The 21,227-nt window shown below is 41.3% G+C and overlaps 2 protein-coding genes across 3 annotated transcripts in view; one reads left to right on the top strand and one right to left on the bottom strand.

Moving 5' to 3' along the window:
- The window catches only part of LOC126263080 (uncharacterized), a 303,789-nt gene that overhangs the window by 106,392 nt on the left and 176,170 nt on the right, over positions 1-21,227 (bottom strand). The gene's annotated exons all lie outside the window — the stretch shown is intronic.
- The window catches only part of LOC126263079 (ejaculatory bulb-specific protein 3-like), a 33,450-nt gene continuing 20,091 nt past the window's right edge, over positions 7,869-21,227 (top strand). Inside the window, exons 1-2 of one of the 2 annotated variants that reach the window (XM_049960069.1) lie at positions 7,870-8,121; positions 12,116-12,388. In XM_049960069.1, the coding sequence (XP_049816026.1) occupies positions 7,929-8,121; positions 12,116-12,312 (390 nt within the window). In that variant the 5' untranslated portion in view covers positions 7,870-7,928 and the 3' untranslated portion in view covers positions 12,313-12,388. Of the gene's footprint in view, positions 8,122-12,115; positions 12,389-21,227 lie in introns of those variants that run through there. The other variant, XM_049960070.1, reaches the window with a different exon arrangement.

Here is a 21,227-nt window from a genome sequence, read left to right as displayed (position 1 = left end):
AGTGGCAGTTGACCCTAAATAACGAAAAGTGTGAGGTCATCTACATGAGTGCTAAAAGGAACTCGATAAACTTCGGTTACACGATAAATCAGTCTAATCCAAAAGCCGTAAATTCAACTAAATACCCAGGTATTTCAATTACGAACAACTTTAATTGGAAAGATCACAAAGAAAATGTTGTGGTGAAGGCTGACCAAAGGCTGCGTTTCATTGGCAGGACACTTAGAAAATGTAACAGGCCTACTAAGGAGACTGCCTACACTACGCTTGTCCGTCCTCTTTTAGAATACTGCTGCGCGGTGTGGGATCCTTACCAGATAGGACTGAAGGAGTACATCGAAAAAGTTCAAAGAAAGGCAGCGAGTTTTGTATTATCGCGAAATATGGGAAAGAGTGTCACAGAAATGATAGAGGATTTGGGCTCGAAATCATTAAAAGAAAGGCGTTTTTCGTTGCGACGGAATCTTCTCACGAAATTCCGATCACCAACTTTCTCCTCCGAATGCGAAAATATTTTGTTGACACTGACCTACATAGGGAGGAACAATCACCACGATAAAATAAGGGAAATCAGAGCTCGTACGGAAAGAAATAGGTGTTCATTCTTTCCACGAGCTATACGAGATTGGAATAATAGAGAATTGTGAAGGTGGTTCAATGAACCCTCTGCCAGGCACTTAAATGTGATTTGCTGAGTATGCATGTAGATGTAGATCCTCCTATTTATTTGTACCTATCTGTATGAAATTCTCTTCCTGCAGAATGAACAGTGTCTTTCCTTTGTTGTTATGCCACATGTTTTCCATGCTCAGTTTTGTCTCAGTGTGGTGGTGATTTTCTGTTCTTAGCTGTTCTGCATATCTGGAACGGTATAGTCACTCTTCAGTGCCTTTTATTTGTATGTGAAATTGACGTTTCTTGGAGTTATCTCAATATACATTGCAGCTATTATATTTTTAATTGATATATATCTGAACTATCGTATTTTCCTTTCTTCTCTGTTACTGTTATTAATTTATTTCTTATTACACTTTCTGTCTTGAAGGTCACGTCAGTTTTATGTTTTTGGAGTTGTTGCTAATTTTGTGTGTGGGTTGCTGGTGCTAGTTACGGTGTACCATTTTGTGGCTGTGTTGGAGGATAAGACATTATGTGAGTATGCATTATATATTGCTGTTGTGTGTTCATATCCCTTGATTGTTTCTATTTTTTTGCTGCCTTCAGTTTGTATCGTCATATTGTAAGACGTATGCTTTGCCGGCGATGGGCGAGGCATGACAGAATCTCTGACCAGAGAGTAGTTTATCGTTAGTTGTTGCTTGTCGCGAATGGTTTTAGGAATTTTTCTGTTTCGAACTTGACATTACATGAGAATCGAATTTTTGTGGTAACATTAAATGTGAATGCATTTCTGCGCACAGACTATAAATGGGAGCCAATTTTGTTCAGAGGTTACAAAATTAGAAAAATTCATTTAACAATATTTTGTGGGGAGCTTACACTTGGCTCCATTTTCCATTTTCATTTAACATTTTCTGCTGGGAGGTTACAATATAATGGTGGTCTGTAACACGTGAACAGTCGTAGTGTTGTATCCGTTGTTTTGTCTTATGTTGATGGTCATAGTTCATAGTTATTTCTCATAAGAGATGTTGTGCATAGTCTATGTAACATCTGTCAAATGGCTGCCATTTATTGAGAATTTAGATGGTTTGATTTTTTGAACAGTATCACATCTGAAGCTGTTTCTCTTCTGAAAACGTTAAAGCTGTGTCTATATCGGATTTTATGAATTTGACATCGATATAATGTGCTATTTCTTATGTTTCCACTTCCACAATAGAACTGCTTCCTGTTCATTGAGACTTCTGGCTGGAGGTTGATATGAAAGCGTATATGTGTTTGTATTCCCATGGTATTCCAGAAATTTCGTACATGCTCCGTGGGTGACAAAATCAGGGGACCAAGCAAGCTCATTAAGCACCCATACATGCCTCGAGGCATTTGCAGTTTGTGGCGTTACTTATCCTGCTGGAGTATGCCATTTACTACCATGGTTTTACAGGGTATGAGCGCGTCGTTTACCATTCTTGCCACATGCTGTTGAGCAATCAACTATGTGTCAACAATCAGTCCTGTTGTCATGTTCAATAGCTCCCCTCACTATGACAGCAAGTGTTGGAGAGAATCGCTGGTTTCTATGTCCTCAGACCAGCCCATTTATGGTCATGTTGGCATCGATCTGACTCATCGCTGAACCCCACAGAATGCCACTCAATGTTCCAGTTGACTCTGGCTGTACACCATGTTTAAGTATTTGTTGTCTGCAGTATGGTAGCTGAGGTAAACGAAGCACGGTAGCTCGAGATTTCAACCTGGTTACCAATAATCTATTCACGAGGCTCGTGGGATACTCTACTTTTAACATTCTGCCAAATTTTAGTTATTCGTCAAGGCTAGATTCACAGTTTTACGATCTTCTCGTTGAGTAGTATTTTGGCAATGACTCGTGCCATGTTGTCCTAACCGTATATCGTCACTACTCGTTTTGCAGTCATTGGACTAAAGCTGTTTGTTTGACCTGTCGGGATGACGCTCCCGTGTCCATTACGCAAATGATTTGACCTTTTCTGAAATATGGTGATAAGCTGCAAGAGCTCTTCCACTTTGCGTGCTGTGCGCGATCTCCACCTGAAAGATCGCATTAACGTTAGACACACCCCATATTCATAAGTACTCAGCTATTCTTCACCTGTAGGACTGCTATTTTTTCACACACAATACTGAAAATAAGCCCGCTTTGAGATGAAATGTTAATCAACATATCCAACACCTGTGGAAATACTGGTGCATCAGTGTTTTCGGATGTACATGGTATAACATTTTTCATTTCCCTCAGCACACATCTCCTGTGAGTCCATCGTTTCACTGTACAAAACCACCTACACCTGTGTTCCATAAAGACTGCACTAATAAATGAGAGTATAAAAGATTGAAATTATCTTTGTTGAAACTCAATACTATTTTGTGAGAAAGGTTTATAGACCAAAAAGCCTCTTAATCAATTTGAGCAGTGTGTAGAAGCTTGTGAGATAACAGATAGCTAACAGCAACGTATGTGATCATAATTGATTGTATCTACTCTGTGGTTCGTTAAGCAAATAAGGGATGTTCAAATTATATACTAATCAAGTAAAGTAACTTATTATATTCTTACAAGTTTCTTAGATGGAATGTAGACGCTCTACAGTTGCTTTAATATGTGCTTAAGGGCCAGTAGGACAATAAGGTAGAAAAGTTAGTTGAGGCGAACTGAGACTGGAAAAGTCAAAATTTTTTATAGCATACGTTAAGAGTAATAGACAGAGATGAAACAAATTGCACAAGATAAGGACAGATGGAATGCAATACCAAACCACTCCAAAGACTGATGACTTAAAAAGTAATTTAGTTCGAATAATAACGGATTTACCACAATTTCAGGCACTTCTGTAGTGTAGTATAGCTATGTACACTACTGGCCATTAAAATTGCTACACCACGAAGATGATGTGCTACAGACGCGAAATTTAACCGACAGGAAGAAGATGCTGTGATATGCCAATGATTAGCTTTCAAGAGCATTCACACAAGGCTGGCGCCGGTGGCGACACCTACAACGTGCTGACATGAGGAAAGTTTCAAACCAATTTCTCGTACACAAACAGCAGTTGACCGGCGTTGCCTGGTGAAACATTGTTGTGACACCTCGTGTAAGGAGGAGAAATGCGTACCATCACATTTCCGACTTTGGTAAAGGTTGGGTTGTAGCCTATCGCGATTGCGGTTTATCGTATCGCGACATTGCTGTTCGCGTTGGTCGAAATCCAATGACTGTTAGCAGAATATGGAATCGGTGGGTTCAGGAGGATAATACGGAACACCGTGCTGGATCCCAACGGCCTCGTATCACTAGCAGTCGAGATGACAGACATCTTATCCGCATGGCTGTAATGGATCATGCAGCCACGTCTCGATTCCTGAGTGAGCAGATGGGGACGTTTGTAAGACAACAACCATCGGCACAAACAGTTCGACGACGTTTGCAGCAGCATGGACTATCAGCTCGGAGACCATGGCTGTGGTTACCCCTGACGCTGCATGACAGACAGGAGCGCCTGCGATGGTGTACTCAACGACGAAACTGGGTCCAGGAATGGCAAAACGTCATTTTTTCGGATGAATCCTGGTCCTGTTTTCAGCATCATGATGGTCTCATCCGTGTTTGCGTCTTCGCGGTGAACGCACATTGGAAGCGTGTATTCGTCATCGCCATACTGGCGTATCACCCGGCGTGATGGTATGGGGTGCCATTGGTTACACGCTTCGGCCACCTCTTGTTCGCATTGACGGCACTTTGAACAGTGAACGTTACACTTCAGATGCGTTACGACCCGTGGCTCTACCCTTCATTCGATCCCTGCGAAACCCTACATTTCAGCAGGATAATGCACGACCGCATGTTGCAGGTCCTGTACGGGCCTTTCTGGACACAGAAAATGTTGGACTGCTGCCCTGGCCAGCACATTCTCCACATCTCTCACCAATTGAAAACGTCTGGTCAATGGTGGCCGAGCAACTGGCTCGTCACAATACGCCAGTCACTACTCATGATGGACTGTTGTATCGTGTTGAAGCTGCATGGGCAGCTGTACCTGTACACGCCATCCAAGCTCTGTTTGACTCAATGCCCAGGCGTATCAAGGCCGTTATTACGGCTAGAGGTGGTTGTTCTAGATACTGATTTCTCAGGATCTATGCACCCAAATTGCGTGAAAATGTAATCACCTGTCAGTTCTAGTATAATATATTTGTCCAATGAATACCCGTTTATCATCTGCATTTCTTCTTGGTGTAACAATTTTAATGGCCAGTAGTGTAATAGGTTAAATAAACTTATTGATCATGATATTTCTCATCTCAGGATCTGATTAGTCAGTATGTCAGTTATTTGATGTTAAGAGACAAATATGGGAAATCAGTAGATAGGCCTTAGTTCAGGCACGCAAGTGTATCTTATTACTGGGTGGCAGGTGGTATGTGGCATATGTTGTTACAGGTCAGCAAAACCGATGAGTACACTTCTACATACACCAATGACTCCCAGAAAAATTGTAGGTGACAGCCGTAGCGTACGTTAATGTGATTAGTGTCCTCGCTGAAAGGCTAAGCGACAAGTCTGAAGCAGAAGTCGCCACCTCAGATATCGTGGACGAAGCTTAAATCAGGTGTCCATTTTCGCCTTTTCTCGAAGATTAGTGAACCTCGTACTATTCATTCGGATGGCTAGTTTGCACTTGCAGCCCTGTGAATTGAATTATACACCAAATACATTCATGGTTCTAGGTAACATTTATATTTCCGTTCAACTCTTGTGTATAAATGTATTACTTCTGGAAGTATCTTATAGCAACATTACAATATACCTCCTCAGAATCTACAGACTTCTTCACAGCAGCAGGCACTGGGGTCGTTACCTTTACAATTTTCCAGTCTGCTCGTAACGGATGTTGTCATTTTCTTCAGGTAAACAAACGGCCCCATCACAGACGTATAATACCCAATAGTTTGTTGAAGTAGACTTTCTTCATGTCTTTCTTAGAGATAGAGACTATACGGACAGTTCACGAACTTATCAGCAACTTAATTGTGTCACGTGAAATTAAATATATAAAAAACGATCTAGGCTGAATAAGATCCGTTGCAAGCAACATAGGAGTGCATATTGGTGTAGAACTTTAAGACTGGTTCGCTTACTACATGGTAGCTGTTGTGTCTAGTTCATACAGTCTAGACACAATGAGGTAGCTAGGTGCACGCTAAACTAACGCAGACGGGCTTGAAGTTCTGGAACAGGAGACTTATTAATGCACTAAAGAAAAGTATGCAGATTATTAATACTTAACTTTATTCTCTTGTTGGAATACATCTCTCTTGAATATTAGTACGCTATAAGCACTGATACAAATGGCGCCTTGCTAGGTAGTAGCTATGGACTAAGCTGAAGGCTATTCTATCTGTCTCTCGGCAAATGAGAGGAAGACTTGGTAGGTCTAGTCGCAAGCAATGTCGTCCGTACAACTGGGGCGAGGTCATGTCCGTGTCTTGTGACCTGCCATGTGGTGGCGCTAGGTTTGCGATTACACAGTGGCGACACGCGGGTCCGACATGTACTACAGGACCGCGGCCGATTTAAGTTACCACCTAGCAAGTGTGGTGTCTAGCGGTGACACCACAGTAGCCTTGCAAATAATTGCGTTTTTAACCCCTGAGAAGTGAATCAGCCATGAAGTTATAGCGAAAATCGAAGTATGTGGTCAATCCAGCGTTGACCTGAAGTTCAACGTGTAATATGAACCATACGTCTAGTTTATTTTCACGCAAGTAAGATGTTGTCAGAAGAGAAAGCCAATCTTAGTGTCAGGCGTATATGAAGCGTATATGAAACTTCGTATTTGTAATCTGAGACCTACCCCTGTAGCCAGCCAACCAGACTCCTACGCGTCAAAGCAATCTTTAACTTAGGTAATGGGAGCCAGAGGCAATGTTCTAAAGCGGGCGGTTTGTGTGCTTTTGCCTTTGTGCGACCTGTTATGAGGTCTTAAACTTGTATTTCTGCAGTGTGGATGACCGTGGTCAACATTAGCGCAATGTAGTGCGGCGTTTGGCGTTTCTCTTGAATTAGTATGGACTCAAAGAAATGACAAGAGTAAAATCCGGAAACGACACATAGTATCTTTCACAGTAATAGCGCCAAGAAAGTTCCCAAAATTAATGACTCTCTTTGACGAATGGCTTACTATCAACTGCCTAACATGCTCTCTTTGTGATATACAAAGCGAAATGATTTCGAATGAATCCAGTAATTTTGGCGCATCTTAAATGTATCACGAATGATGTGCAGCAGCATTTCCTCCCTCACTGACCAATAATTGTGATGAAATTAGTTGTGCCACCAAACTCGAATCACCCATCTTTGACTCAACAGCAAACAAATAAGGGTGCATTAGGATGTTAGGTAAGGAGGCTGGGTAGCGTATGACTCATATTTAATGTATCAAACGTAACGTAAGCTCCAGAAATTCGTTGCTGTAGTAAACATTGCGCTCATTTAGAAAGTAGTTTCAGATATTAATCTAATTAAAGAACAATAAACTGAGGTTCATCTGCACATATTCTAGAGTCAACGTTAAATTTGAATAATTACAGAAAATTTACAGCCTTCTTTGGCTCCTGTGACATTCGACCGTTGCATCTCAGAAGTGTAAGGTGTCCGACTATGTAGCTGAGTCGGTCAGCTCTACTGACTGACAAGTGGAGAAACCGGGTTCGATTCCCGGTTCTGACAGGGATTTTTTCCTTGATGGGAGAACTGGTACGGGGAGCACTCAACCTCTTGCGGACAGCTGAGAAGTTATTCGATCGGTCATTAGGGGTTCAAGGTAAAAAAAAAAACAAAAAAAAACACTTGACAACGACCGGCAGAGCTGACCGCATGCCTTCCATCCACATACAATGACATCAGTGGCAGAGAATGACACAGCAATGGTTCACCGGCGACTGGTCCATCTAGGGGCCACAACGCAGATGTTTACCTTGCCTCGTGTAAGGTAATACGACCTTTTTTTTTTTTGGTATAGCAAACACCTTCACTGTTTCTAAGACTTCCTTACGTTTCTAGAAAGTTGATACGAACGACGGAATTCCCGCATGTCGGTCATCACACGCGCTGAGCGACCTGCTGGCCTTGTGACGCAGCTCTCTGGCATAGTCTTCCAGTTCTCGGAACTCACGTTCCCTGCATATCAGGGCTGTTTAAAAAGCGCCGCCGTCCACGCTTTTCGCATACTGGGCAGCCTCTCCGATCCAGCTTGACGCAACTCCCCACCATGGCCCGCTCCATGTTCTTTGTCCTGGCCGCCGTGCTGGCGCTGGCCGCGGCGGAGAACCGCCTGCTCTCGCAGCTGGACAACATCGACGTGGATGAGGTGCTGGCAGACCCGGCCAGGGTGGACGCCGCCGTCAGCTGCTTCCTCAGCGACGCCGACCACGACTGCAACGTCCGCTCCAAAGTCGTCAAGAGTGAGACTCACTACAAACATACCACGTTATTTTGCTTGCTTTTTTAACAGATAGTTTTTGGTGGTCCTTTTCTAGTAGTTTCCATTCACGTCGTTTGGCAGCCTTCTGTAACACAACATAAAACCTCAACTTTCAGATTTTTACATAGAAAACCATGAAATTACTATAAATAATTAGAAAGGTTATTAATATAATACCGTGGGGCTTTCAGACGAATCGGTCGGTTAAAATCGGAAGAGATTTCAACGGATCTCTGCGTACTTGAGAATGGCCGAGGACAGCTGAGTCGAAATCTCGTCCGATTTTAACCACCTGATGCGACAGGAATCTCGAGAAGATTTTAATAATTCACATCTCCGCGAGACAATGAATTCATACGTTAGAAATACTACCTTTGGTATTCATACATCACCATATTTCTATTGTTCAATTGTCTTTTTTCTCTCAGACGCATTTGGTATATATTTCAGTCTGAAGCTTGTAACCGTTAAGACTTTGTTAATATTTCTACAGTCATGATAAAACAGTAACACATTCTATCTCAGAGTAATTTGTTATTAACTTCTGTCAGCATCATAAAAAAGTATCCTCTTTTCAGACCTATAGCATCTTTCTCTTCTTTGAGTTGAAGACAGTACTGATAACCATATCGTTCTTTCTGGTAGTGCGTTTCTGTTTTCTTTCGAATAGTTACCTGGCCGTGTTTCACTCAAAGCAACAACCCTGTCAATAAGAACAGTCGATTCAGGAAGCTAGACAAATCAGAATGACCCTAAGGCTTTTCGCATAGTCGAAGGACGATAAAGTCAACTGAAGGGATGGACACGAAGTTGTAGGACGAATTATGAACGTGGAAGGAGATGTAGCAGAACACATAGAAGTTAATTTGAAAGCAGAATTGGTGGTGGTGGTGGGACGTTTTTATGGAACCAAACTGCTGAGGTCATTGGTCCCAAGCAGAAATGTTTACCGCCATGGTTGGTAAGGTAGACATCTGAACTTTTGTATGTTCAAAGGAAAAGTAGCTGTATTTTAATAGAAAAAGACCCAGGATAAGCACTTCGCCACTCAAATTAATGTTAATTTTTTTATTTCCGTTCTATAAGAAGCCATAAATAAAATTCTAATTAAGCAAACAACTTGAAAATTTTATGGTAGGCTCGTAAGGAAGCTATAACATAACTAAACTGCAATCAGTAATTTATGTTTATAATTACTTACAAAGTTTTGAATTTTGCACTACCAAAATTAACTATTTTTGCTAACATTCAATGTATAAATCAGAATTTAATGTAAGGATGTTATATTTTTTTAATTCCAATGATACAGCTACATGTTTTGAACCGCTCCTGAAAACTTCTTAGCTTTCAATCATAGACTCTTTCATAAAGATGCAAAACATGTAACACCGACAAAATGCAGTTTAAAAATTCATTTCATATATTTCATTATTTACAGGCTTATCTGTATTATAAAGTCCTCCATACTGATATTCCCCATCTTCTAGATTTCTATCCTCCACCTTTCTTAATCTGTCTGGCCCCTAATTGTAGATTCTGTCAACTGTCTGGAGCCTACTCTCATCGGTGGTGTTAACTGATTTTACTGTGTACACATCTGCATTTACACCAACTCTCGTCAGAACTTCAATCCTCTCAGTGTATTATAAAGCTTCATCGTAAAACTTTTCTAGCCGTAACTTCACAATGTGCTCTTGGAACAAGTAATCCGAATTAAATTATTTAGACTTTTATCGGTATTCTGTGTTTTCCAGTGAAGACACTTCCTCAGTATATGAGACGTTGCAAGAAATTTTAAAATAGGATTAATTACATTTATAATAGGTTCTGGTAGTGAGTGTTTATGTGAATATGTTTCATTTCTTATGTGGTACTCACACCAGTCATGTTTCGGGCACAGATTTAAGCGTTGGTGTTTGGCCGGTGGCTGGATGGTATGTGAAGAGAAATTACCCACTCAGCAGGACTCATTGCCTATTAATTGCTTGTATTTTTTCTAATAGTTCTCTCATAAAACAACTAGAGAGAAAAATGTGTTTAGAGTAAGCCTTTCTTTCCCTTATAGTGGTTTTCCACCCTCCAAGCGCTTCACCTGTCCTCCCTCTAGCAAGCGGCGAAACTTAACTCCAAACTTCTTTTGTTTGCGACCAACATATCCCAGCTTTTCTATGCGAGTCTTGGGTAGTATATTACCTATTACAGATCTGAAAGAACGACAGCCGCCATAACCATTTCTCAAATGTCTAATAATGTGGGCGTGCCTGCAAGTGCAGAGTTAGCATTTTAATTTTTTTAAGGGCATTTAAAATTCTAACTTTTCGACACTGAATATATGCACATATATACTCTGTAGACTAAGAAAAAACATATTTTGAAACACAGATTGTTCGAATCCAATGATGTTACATACCCGATTAAAACTTCAGATTATTCAATACTATGTCAGGGACAGTCTAGCCCTCCCTGAATTTTACGGCAAGCAACAAATGCTTTATAATCCTCATTGAGTATCATGCCTATGACGTCACTATCAGGAAAGCTCATTATTGTTTGTAAGAAAAAAGATAAATTAATATATACAATCAAAAAGACTTGGAATAGAATCATTTTTCGACATTAGAACATACAACGAAACATCTTTGCAAAGTTTATGTTTAGCCGTCAGTACACACCTATAACAGGAGGAGGGAAATTATAACTAGAACCGCCAAAACTTCAGTTCACCAACGAATTCATTTACCTGTCTTTGACATGCTACCACAGGCGAATGTTAATATCACTTCAGATAAATATAAATTAGAAAGTCGTGAACTCTCGACCAAAATTTTGGTATACTGAAATGCAAACACGATTTGGTTAAAAAATAAAAATATTTAATGAACCTTAAGAGTAGCCATGTATCTAGAAATATCATTTAAGTGTCAACCACATATTGATTTATGTAAGCAAAGCTGCCCGGATAGCTGTGCGCGTTAGCTCATCGGGATGTTTGGTTGGTTTGGGGGCGGGGGCCAAACAGTGGGGATATCGGTCCCATCTGATTAGAGAAGAGTGGGGGAGGGAGTCGGCCGTGCCATCTCAAAGGAAACATCCCGGCATTTGCCTGAAGCGATTTAGGGAAATCACGGAAAATGTAAATCAGGATTTCCGAATGCGGATTTTAACAGTCGTCCTCCTGAATACGAGTCCAGTGTGCAAACCACTATGTCATCTCGCTCTGTCACACCACTTCTGGAATAGGAGGCGACGCGCCAGCTCCGGATCCTATCCGTCCGGCATTCTAACGACATGGTACCGGAGTGTCGGCCAGCGTGGATGAGGTTTAAAGGTAGTTTCCCATACCCAGGTAGGTGAATTCTGGGCTGGTCCCATCTCAATGAGACAATTCGCAGACATTTAGAAAACGTTCCCACCCTTTCACACGGGATCACACTAGATGCAGATACTACAACGTAAGCTTTCACGGCCGGTATTGTCTTCACTTAAAACTTCCGGGCTGATAGGCCGTGGTCGAAGTATAAAACTCTCTCCTGACGTTTCGCCGCTGTACCTCCGAGGATGTCTCCCGCAGTCGGAGATGAAACGTCAGGAGAGAGTTTTATACTTCGACCACGGCCTATAAGCCCGAAAGTTTTAAGTGTAGATGCAGATAGTTGGGGTACACAAATTCGTGCCGAGAGAGTGGGAAAACGGGGGGTGGGGGTGGGGGGGAATTGGTGGCAGAAAAGGCATACAGTCTCTCTGTAGCACTAACAATGCCAATCCAATATTTAATATGCCGACGCTGGGAAGATACGTGATTAAGGTTAAGAATATAATAACTGATTTATGGATTCACATTATTGAGCCACTATAGACTTTAGATGAAATGAAATACCTGAAGTATGTCATAAGCATATTCAAATAACAAAAATAAGTTTGAAATTTCTCCTGATCATTTACGATATTTTATCTTATATTGATTTTGGTGGCAGGTCTTATATCAGAGATGGTGAAGACCAACTGCGGTGAGTGTTCGGACGGGCAGAAGGCTGACGTCGCCAAGTTCCTGGCGTTCATCTCGAAAAACAAGCCAGAAGAGTTGAAGAAGCTGCTCGCCAAATACGACCCCAACGGCGAGGCTCTCGCCAAGTATGGTGATAGCTGGAGGCAGAAGGGCATTACCGTCTGAAGATGAAAAGACTCACTTACATTGTATTGTCTGTATGTTCACAAGGAAAATAAAATGAAAACATACATTTTGGCTACATTTGTCATATATTTTACCTCTACTGCATAAATTTACAGAACACCATAGGTAAAAATGATGTTTCATAAACCTCCGATAGCATGCTATGCAACAAAAGTGTTTCAATATTGTCTTGTAATTCGACTGGAATGAGCCAGCCCTCGTTTCTCCCCACCCCCACCCCCCTCCCCATCGCTACCCCCAGTAATCATTGGGCAAAACAGACAGCTGATATGTGCTTGTCGAGACAAATCGGTTTTCAAATTTCCTTACCTCACTTCACCTCTGTAGACGGTAAACGCACTGACACTACCGCTCGTAGCACAAGTGGCTTTCAACATAGTCTCCATTTTAAAATCAATCCAACTTTCAGCACCATAAATACATACATCCATTACACTCACCTCTCTCTCTCTTTCTCTCAGTTCGAACGGGCTTCGAAAGACCAAACGGTACAGACCGACCGCCGTGTCATCTTCAGCCGAAAGCGTCCGTGGATGCTAATTTGGAGGGGTATGTGGTCAGCACTACACTCTCCCGGTCGTTGTCACTTTTTGTGGTCGGAGCAGCTACTTCTCAATCAAATAGCCTGACAAGGTCACCCATCCAAGTGTTAACCAACTCCGACAGTGCTTAAGATCGGCGATCTGACAGGGACCGGTATTACCACTGCGGCGAGGCCGCTGGCACTACACTCACCCTAGACAAATTCGTTATTGAATTCACAGCAATCCATGAAACGCTTTCCCCAGATGAATATCATATCGACCCTGAAACCTTCAGAATATTTGAGAGTAAGCCAGCCATAAAAATCAAAGGTGGCTTATCAATACTTGACGCTGCCTTTACAGTAAGATAGCGATTTTAGATTCAATTGTTGACTTTACAAGCCCATGTGAAAGAATCTCAGTCCTTCTTTTTGTTTTATTTGGCCTCCAGGGTTTGTAGTCTATTTAGCCTTGTAAAACACATCTTTACGTAGTATACGTAATTGTACAGAGGAAATACATAAATGTATATTTACGGAATTGGAGGCGCAATCCATCATAGCTTTTTTCCACGGCAATTTTTTAACAAACTGAATGATAAGTCAACTAGACATTTTTATGTTATCGGTTTTCAGTATTTCTTACATTTAATCATACTCTGCAGAGAGTGGTGAAAGTGCGAGTGCCATTACAATCTACAGGTTTTTCCCTTACACTAGTAAGGAAATTTCTAACCACTTTATAAATTCGAATGTCTTGGAAAAAAAAGGAATATTTTCTGTATAGATGTAAAGAGCACTGTTAATGCACAGTCGAATGCTAATGTAGATCTTCGATTTATCCAAATGCGGCTTTGTAAACCACAGATCGGTAGGAATTTGAGATTTTAATGCCACATGACATCGTCCTTTCATTTGCTGCGACACATTGCAGACTTCTTGTTCTTATAGACGCAGCTTGCTTCATTTAAACATCAGCTTCCTCGTTGTAGTGAACGTCAGCAAATTGACGGTCAGCCCTCTCCATTTACAACGGCTATATTACAGCACTATATCCTATGTACAACAGTTGTTTGTTTTAGTCCATCTCTGGTGTTGAATATTTTTGAAAGTACTCTGGGAGGCGGACACGATCAATACGTTCAAGAAGGAGGTTAAAGATACAAACTTGATTGCTTCTAAACTCGCTATTCTTCGCTGTAAATACATATACTGGTAATTACGAAGAACATCGCGTAGAATGGACAATAGGAGATCAAGTGTCAAAGCTAGGGCAGACGGCCTGACTTTTACTTCTTCTATTGGAGGAAGTCCGTAATTGATGAATCCAGTCTCTACTTTTATAGACAGGACGTTCCAAAAGGGCCACGCCTTGAGTGAAAAAATTATCTGGCAGCATGTGACGTCTAATGCTTAAGGGACTTTCCCGCCTCCTCTAAATGGGCGTTTGTAGGCATCGATCGCATGGCTGTGACAGATACGAACGGATTTACAGTGAATGTAATTTGATTAGATAAATCTTGGGTACACTGCGATACAGTATAAAGCCATAGTCTAATCTGGATGGAATAATCCCTCGGTAGACAGTGAGCAGAATACTTTAAAGCGTACACCACTCACGGTTGAGAAAGAAAATTACTTTTCATTATTCTTCGCACTTCTTAGATTGCATGTGAGGTGTCCACTTACGGCGGATGTGCAATATCATTCCGAGAAATCGTGCATGAGATTTTATCTGGAAAGTGTACTTCCTACATGTGGCGTGACCAACAACGTGAGCAGAGTTCGATTTGTAAAAACGTACCATTACCGTTTTCTCATCAGAAATCTACAGCCAAATGGTTAGACAGCAATTATCGATGTGTTCCATAGTAGTGGGGAATTCCGTTTGGGCGTGGAGATACGACTTTTCAGTTGAATAAAACACGTACGTACATCGTCTACATACTGCGAAATTTTTGTGGTGAGAGTGGTTGTTCGTTCTAAATGAACAGTATGTGAGACGGAATTTGAAAGAAACACCCTGGGGTAGGCCCTGGGAGAAACCAGCGGCCCAGGCATGTTCCCTTTGAATTTGACATAGATCGTTGGGTTTCAGATTTCCTGTGCATGTGCTCAGTACAGTGTCTAATCGTAGTTGTAAAAACTTTGCTGACAGTTTTTGTTATATTTGTGGTGAATCTGTGATTAAAAAACACCAATGAAACATTACAGACTTTGTGAAACAGGTTTATCTATCACACTTTCGATCGAAACTTAATGATGAAGATAAATCTTGGGCGCCTCATAAGGTATGTTATGTGTGTGTTGAAGATCTGAGAAAATGGTCCAAAAAGTAGAAAAAAGCCTTTAGATTTGCTGTTCCTATGATATGGAGGGAGCTAAGAAATCATTATGATGATTGCTACTTTTGCAGTGTTGATATTACTGGTCATAACGCGAAAAACAAGAAGGTAATAAGCTACCCTAACCTTCCATCCGCCATCCGACCAGCAGGGTATGGTGAAGATCTGCCAGTTCCTGTACCAACAGATGATTTAAATTCTATTCCAACAGAAGTATTTTCTGATGTACAATCTGATTTATATGAACCGGATGATGATGAATTCCATTGTAATACAGAAAGTCTAGAGCCCAAATTGTTTACTCGCACCGAGCTTAATGTTTTGGTTAGGGATCTGGGCTGAACGAAACAAAAAGCAGAATTGCTTGGCTCTAGATTAAAAGAAAAGAACTTAATGGCAGTTGGAACCAGGATATACAAGTATAGAAAGAGAGAGCAGCAATGTTCCAAGTTTTTTCAACAAGAAGTTGATTTAGTGTAATGCTAAGACATTCCCAGTCTCATGAAAGGGAGTCCTTAAAACCTGGTGAGAAGACCATTCTACGCAAAAACCTTGTAGATCCTAAAAACATACTCCTACCACCTCCACATATAACGCTAGGACTAAAAAGGCTTTGTTTAAAGATGGACCATGTTCTAAGTATCTCTGTCAAAAGTTTCCACACCTTTCAGAAGCTAAACTAAAAGAAGGCGTCTTTGTCGGACCTGACATTAGAAAATTGATGTTTGATGTTAACTTTGAATCCACAATGGCCTTAAATGAGTAAGAAGCATGGGTATCATTCAAACAAGTCGTTACAAAATTCTTAGGACATGAAAAAGACCCAGAATATGTTTCTATTATAGCTACAATGTTAAAGAAGTTTAAAATTTTAGGATGTTGAATGAGCCTGAAAGTTCGCTTTTTGAACAGTCACCATGATTACTTCCCGGAAAATATAGGAGATGTTAGTGGGGAGCAAGGAGAACGTTTTCACCAAGACATTCAAGTGATGGAAAATCGCTATCAAGGCCGCTGGAACACCAACATGATGGGGGACTACTGTTGGTCACTTCACCGAGAAGTTCAGCAAGCGACTCATCGTAGAAAAAGCTACACAAGAAGCTTCAATGAAAGAAGAGAAAGAAAATACAAACCATTTCCAACAGACAAGTGAAACCTCTATTGACACATATCATTGTTTTAAGTAGCTTACTGTAAATACAAACCATGCTTGTGTTGTAACAAAGCGTTTCATTAATTTCCCCATTTATCATACAGCATAGGATTTTTATACTATATAGTAAAAAGCATGTTGCTCGAAAACTATGGGTGATACAAGAAAACTAAGGCTAGATTAGGATTGAGCTCATAAAAATCTATAAAGATAACTACCAAAGTAAAAAAAAAGGATTTAATTTTTTCTTTCGTTGACCTGAAAAATTCGTACAAGACCGTGTATAAAGAGAAAAATCTGTACAAACAAGCCACTGTGTAGTAAGGAATTGTACTACAAGATTACAGCCGTAGAAGCTACTAATACATATCATATTTTTTAAATAATTGTGCCTTTTGGAACGCACATCGCTTGCTTCTTTTCTGGAAGAATCTACCTTTTATCTTTAGGCTCTGGACTGTGTGGATGTAAGTGCAGCGCCGGGAACTTTATGTCAATAATAACAGTTTCTCAGTTCAATTGTGCTTAACGAAATGTATTTATATATATTGGACGGTATTTATTCGACAAATTTAAAGTTATAGTTTGGATAAAAAGTTTGGGCCGGGTTGTTTATTGATTGAAACGATTGTTCAGCAGTCGCACACTACCATTAAGTATTTTCATATTTGTCATAAAGAACCTGCTTTGATACAAAAAGAAATCCGATTATATTTCCATCAGCATTTATTTGCATAAGAATTACAATAACATACATATTACAAACAATTGAAATTTCAACATCTGGCTTTCGTTTCTATGATCAGATACATAAAACACGAGGGAGAAATTTACAATGTCTGATGGAGAAGAAAATGAAGAGAATTATTTTTAAAAATTTTGCAAAGTAAAGACAGGAACCAATGTTTAGATTTGGTGATTCGAATAAGAACTTGCGATGGGAACATCTTATATATTTGTATTAATTTTCAGTCCCAACAATTTTGAAGTGTGCCTACTCGATACGACGACTTGTAGGTACGGAAGTTTTGTATTAATTTTATCCTTTGCACTCGAATACTTTAAAAATCAATTCTAAGGCTGCTATAAAATGCGGCCGAGAAGGTACGCCTTTCTTCCAGGACACATATTACAAACAATTGAAATTTCAACATCTGGCTTTCGTTTCTATGATCAGATACATAAAACACGAGGGAGAAATTTACAATGTCTGAAGGAGAAGAAAATGAAGAGAATTATTTTTAAAAATTCTGCAAAGAAAAAGCAAAAACTCTAAAGAAAATATCAAATTATGAAAAAAATTCGTTTATCAAAAATTGCAACGCTACAACAGAGGTAAGGGCATTATTTTTCGACCTCATTTGGTTATGTGAGATGAATCTTACAGTAGATGGTTAATGACCTTTATTTATTTGTTATTTATAATGTTTGAAAATTTTAAATGTATTATTTACATTGCGCGTAAGAGTCACGTTCGCAGTACTGTTGATTTTGCATGGCTCGAAGCTAAGATGACCACTCATTGTTAGCTTTTTTGTGACGTCGCAAATTTCTTTTGTGAGTTCTTATTGCTGACCATATTTTTAGTATTAGTACCAGTGAAGTGAAATTATTTTAATTATATTCTATGGCATGTAACATTTCGAGAACGTATAAGAATGTATCCTTAGGATAGTAGTGAGATGGAATTCTACACCGACAGCAGTCACATACCTGTCTGAAAAATGAGATTTCAGGCCCCAGGTCAATGGAAACTGAAACAGAAGCGCACTCAGGTGTTTATTTCCCGTATTTAGTTTATCTGAAATACTTTTAAAAGTATCAAATGTACTTCATCACTTGTTTGTGTTGTTCAGTATTTCTAATAGGTCGTGGGAATTAGCACTGCAACAAGCCTATAATTTTGTCAGATTGTTTCGGGATATAAGATCAAGACACACAGTTGAAAACAACTGCTAAATTTAATATCTTTTATGCAGTCGCGTGGTATAAAATAGCAGAGAATCAGGCATAGATGTTGCATGTGTTACTTACTGTGTGGAAAGAAAAACCACGAACTATATAAAACCTTCACCTCCGATTTATGATAAAAGATTTCTCAAAGCTTTTTGAGAAAGAAAAATTTATTGTAACGGCGAGACTTTAAAATAAAGAAAATAAAATGCTCGGCGTAGCCGATTTCCTTGGTCGGTGATTAGTAGCGTGATGCAAGACCGTGCACAAGAAATGAATGTCAGAATTGCCAATGCTGGCGTGCATAAAAATGCGTTTAGCAAATCATTATCATGAAACGATAATGAAAGCATGTTTTTTGCTTTATCACGCAAATTTGCATAAAGGGGGCTATAATAGCGGCCAGTCAGTTTCATCACAGTATCAACACTTCCGCGTCGTCTCGTCTTACACATTCTGAAACAAATAAAATATGAATTAGATCAAGGATTTTAAAAATGTTAGTAAACATTAGTATTGTTGTGTCTAGACCATACAGCCTAGACACAATGCTGTAGCCGATAGGGCACGCAAGGCTAACGCAGACGGGCGTGAAGTCTGGAACATGAGAACTTATAAATGAATAAGAAGAAAAGTACGTAGATGCTTGTTACTTAACTTTTAATTAGTCCTTGGAATACATCTCTCTTGAATATTAGTAAGCTATAGGCACTGATACAAATGGCGCCTTGCTAGGTGATCGCCATTTACTTAGCAGAGGGCTATTCTACTGTCTATCTCTCGGCAATTGAGAGCAAGGCTTAGCACGTCCAATCGCTAGCTATGTTGTCCGTACAACTGGGGACGAGGTCTCCTCAGTCTCTCGAGACCTGCCTTGTGGTGGCGCTAGGTTTGCGATCCCACAGTGGCGACACGCGGGTCCGACATGTACTACAGGACCGCGGCCGATTTAAGTTACCACCTAGTAAGTGTGGTGTCTAGCGGTGACACCACAAGTATTCCGTTTTAATGTCATATTGTCATATCGTCATAATATGTCATATTGTCAAAATATGAACAAGCATGAGAATATCGCACATCGTTACTATATAATGTGTCTACATCGAGACAGAAGACGAGAGAGTGAGTGACTGCGAAAGAGACAAAATTGCACGATAAAGAAATTTACTTCGTTTGTCCCAAGGCCACAACGTAGCGTTATTCCACCTAATTAATAATCGATTTTGAAATAAGGGGTTTTACAGAACCTTCTTGAATGACGTAGCTCATAGCCTAACTTGGCGACAGCATTCAACATGTAGTTAGATGGTTGCAGTTGGCTGTCTGTAATACACATACTAGATTCCAACTAAGGCATATTTACTCTAACAATTCACTAGTCTATTTCACAAGCCATTTTATACAGTTTCCTTTCACATGATTGTAAGGTTAGAGACATCAAATATTAGTTTTTATTTTATTTACATGGTTATTGTCTTTTGCTCACTTTATAGTTGCGTTGCCTTTTACGTTTTTATACACTCCTGGAAATGGAAAAAAGAACACATTGACACCGGTGTGTCAGACCCACCATACTTGCTCCGGACACTGCGAGAGGGCTGTACAAGCAATGATCACACGCACGGCACAGCAGACACACCAGGAACCGCGGTGTTCGCCGTCGAATGGCGCTAGCTGCGCAGCATTTGTGCACCGCCGCCGTCAGTGTCAGCCAGTTTGCCGTGGCATACGGAGCTCCATCGCAGTCTTTAACACTGGTAGCATGCCGCGACAGCGTGGACGTGAACCGTATGTGCAGTTGACGGACTTTGAGCGAGGGCGTATAGTGGGCATGCGGGAGGCCGGGTGGACGTACCGCCGAATTGCTCAACACGTGGGGCGTGAGGTCTCCACAGTACATCGATGTTGTCGCCAGTGGTCGGCGGAAGGTGCACGTGCCCGTCGACCTGGGACCGGACCGCAGCAACGCACGGATGCACGCCAAGACCGTAGGATCCTACGCAGTGCTGTAGGGGACCGCACCCCCACTTCCTAGCAAATTAGGGACACTGTTGCTCCTGGGGTATCGGCGAGGACCATTCGCAACCGTCTCCATGAAGCTGGGCTACGGTCCCGCACACCGTTAGGCCGTCTTCCGCTCACGCCCCAACATCGTGCAGCCCGCCTCCAGTGGTGTCGTGACAGGCGTGAATGGAGGGACGAATGGAGACGTGTCGTCTTCAGCGATGAGAGTCGCTTCTGCCTTGGTGCCAATGATGGTCGTATGCGTGTTTGGCGCCGTGCAGGTGAGCGCCACAATCAGGACTGCATACGACCGAGGCACACAGGGCCAACACCCGGCATCATGGTGTGGGGAGCGATCTCCTACACTGGCCGTACACCACTGGTGATCGTCGAGGGGACACTGAATAGTGCACGGTACATCCAAACCGTCATCGAACCCATCGTTCTACCATTCCTAGACCGGCAAGGGAACTTGCTGTTCCAACAGGACAATGCACGTCCGCATGTATCCCGTGCCACCCAACGTGCTCTAGAAGGTGTAAGTCAACTACCCTGGCCAGCAAGATCTCCGGATCTGTCCCCCATTGAGCATGTTTGGGACTGGATGAAGCGTCGTCTCACGCGGTCTGCACGTCCAGCACGAACGCTGGTCCAACTGAGGCGCCAGGTGGAAATGGCATGGCAGGCCGTTCCACAGGACTACATCCAGCATCTCTACGATTGTCTCCATGGGAGAATAGCAGCCTGCATTGCTGCGAAAGGTGGATATACACTGAACTAGTGCCGACATTGTGCATGCTCTATTGCCTGTGTCTATGTGCCTGTGGTTCTGTCAGTGTGATCATGTGATGTATCTGACCCCAGGAATGTGTCAATAAAGTTTCCCCTTCCTGGGACAATGAATTCACGGTGT

Source organism: Schistocerca nitens, chromosome 6 (assembly GCF_023898315.1).
Source record: "Schistocerca nitens isolate TAMUIC-IGC-003100 chromosome 6, iqSchNite1.1, whole genome shotgun sequence".
Taxonomy (NCBI): Eukaryota; Metazoa; Arthropoda; class Insecta; order Orthoptera; family Acrididae; genus Schistocerca; species Schistocerca nitens.
The sequence above is the reverse complement of the archived record's forward strand: the minus strand, read 5'-3'. Positions and strand labels throughout refer to the sequence as shown.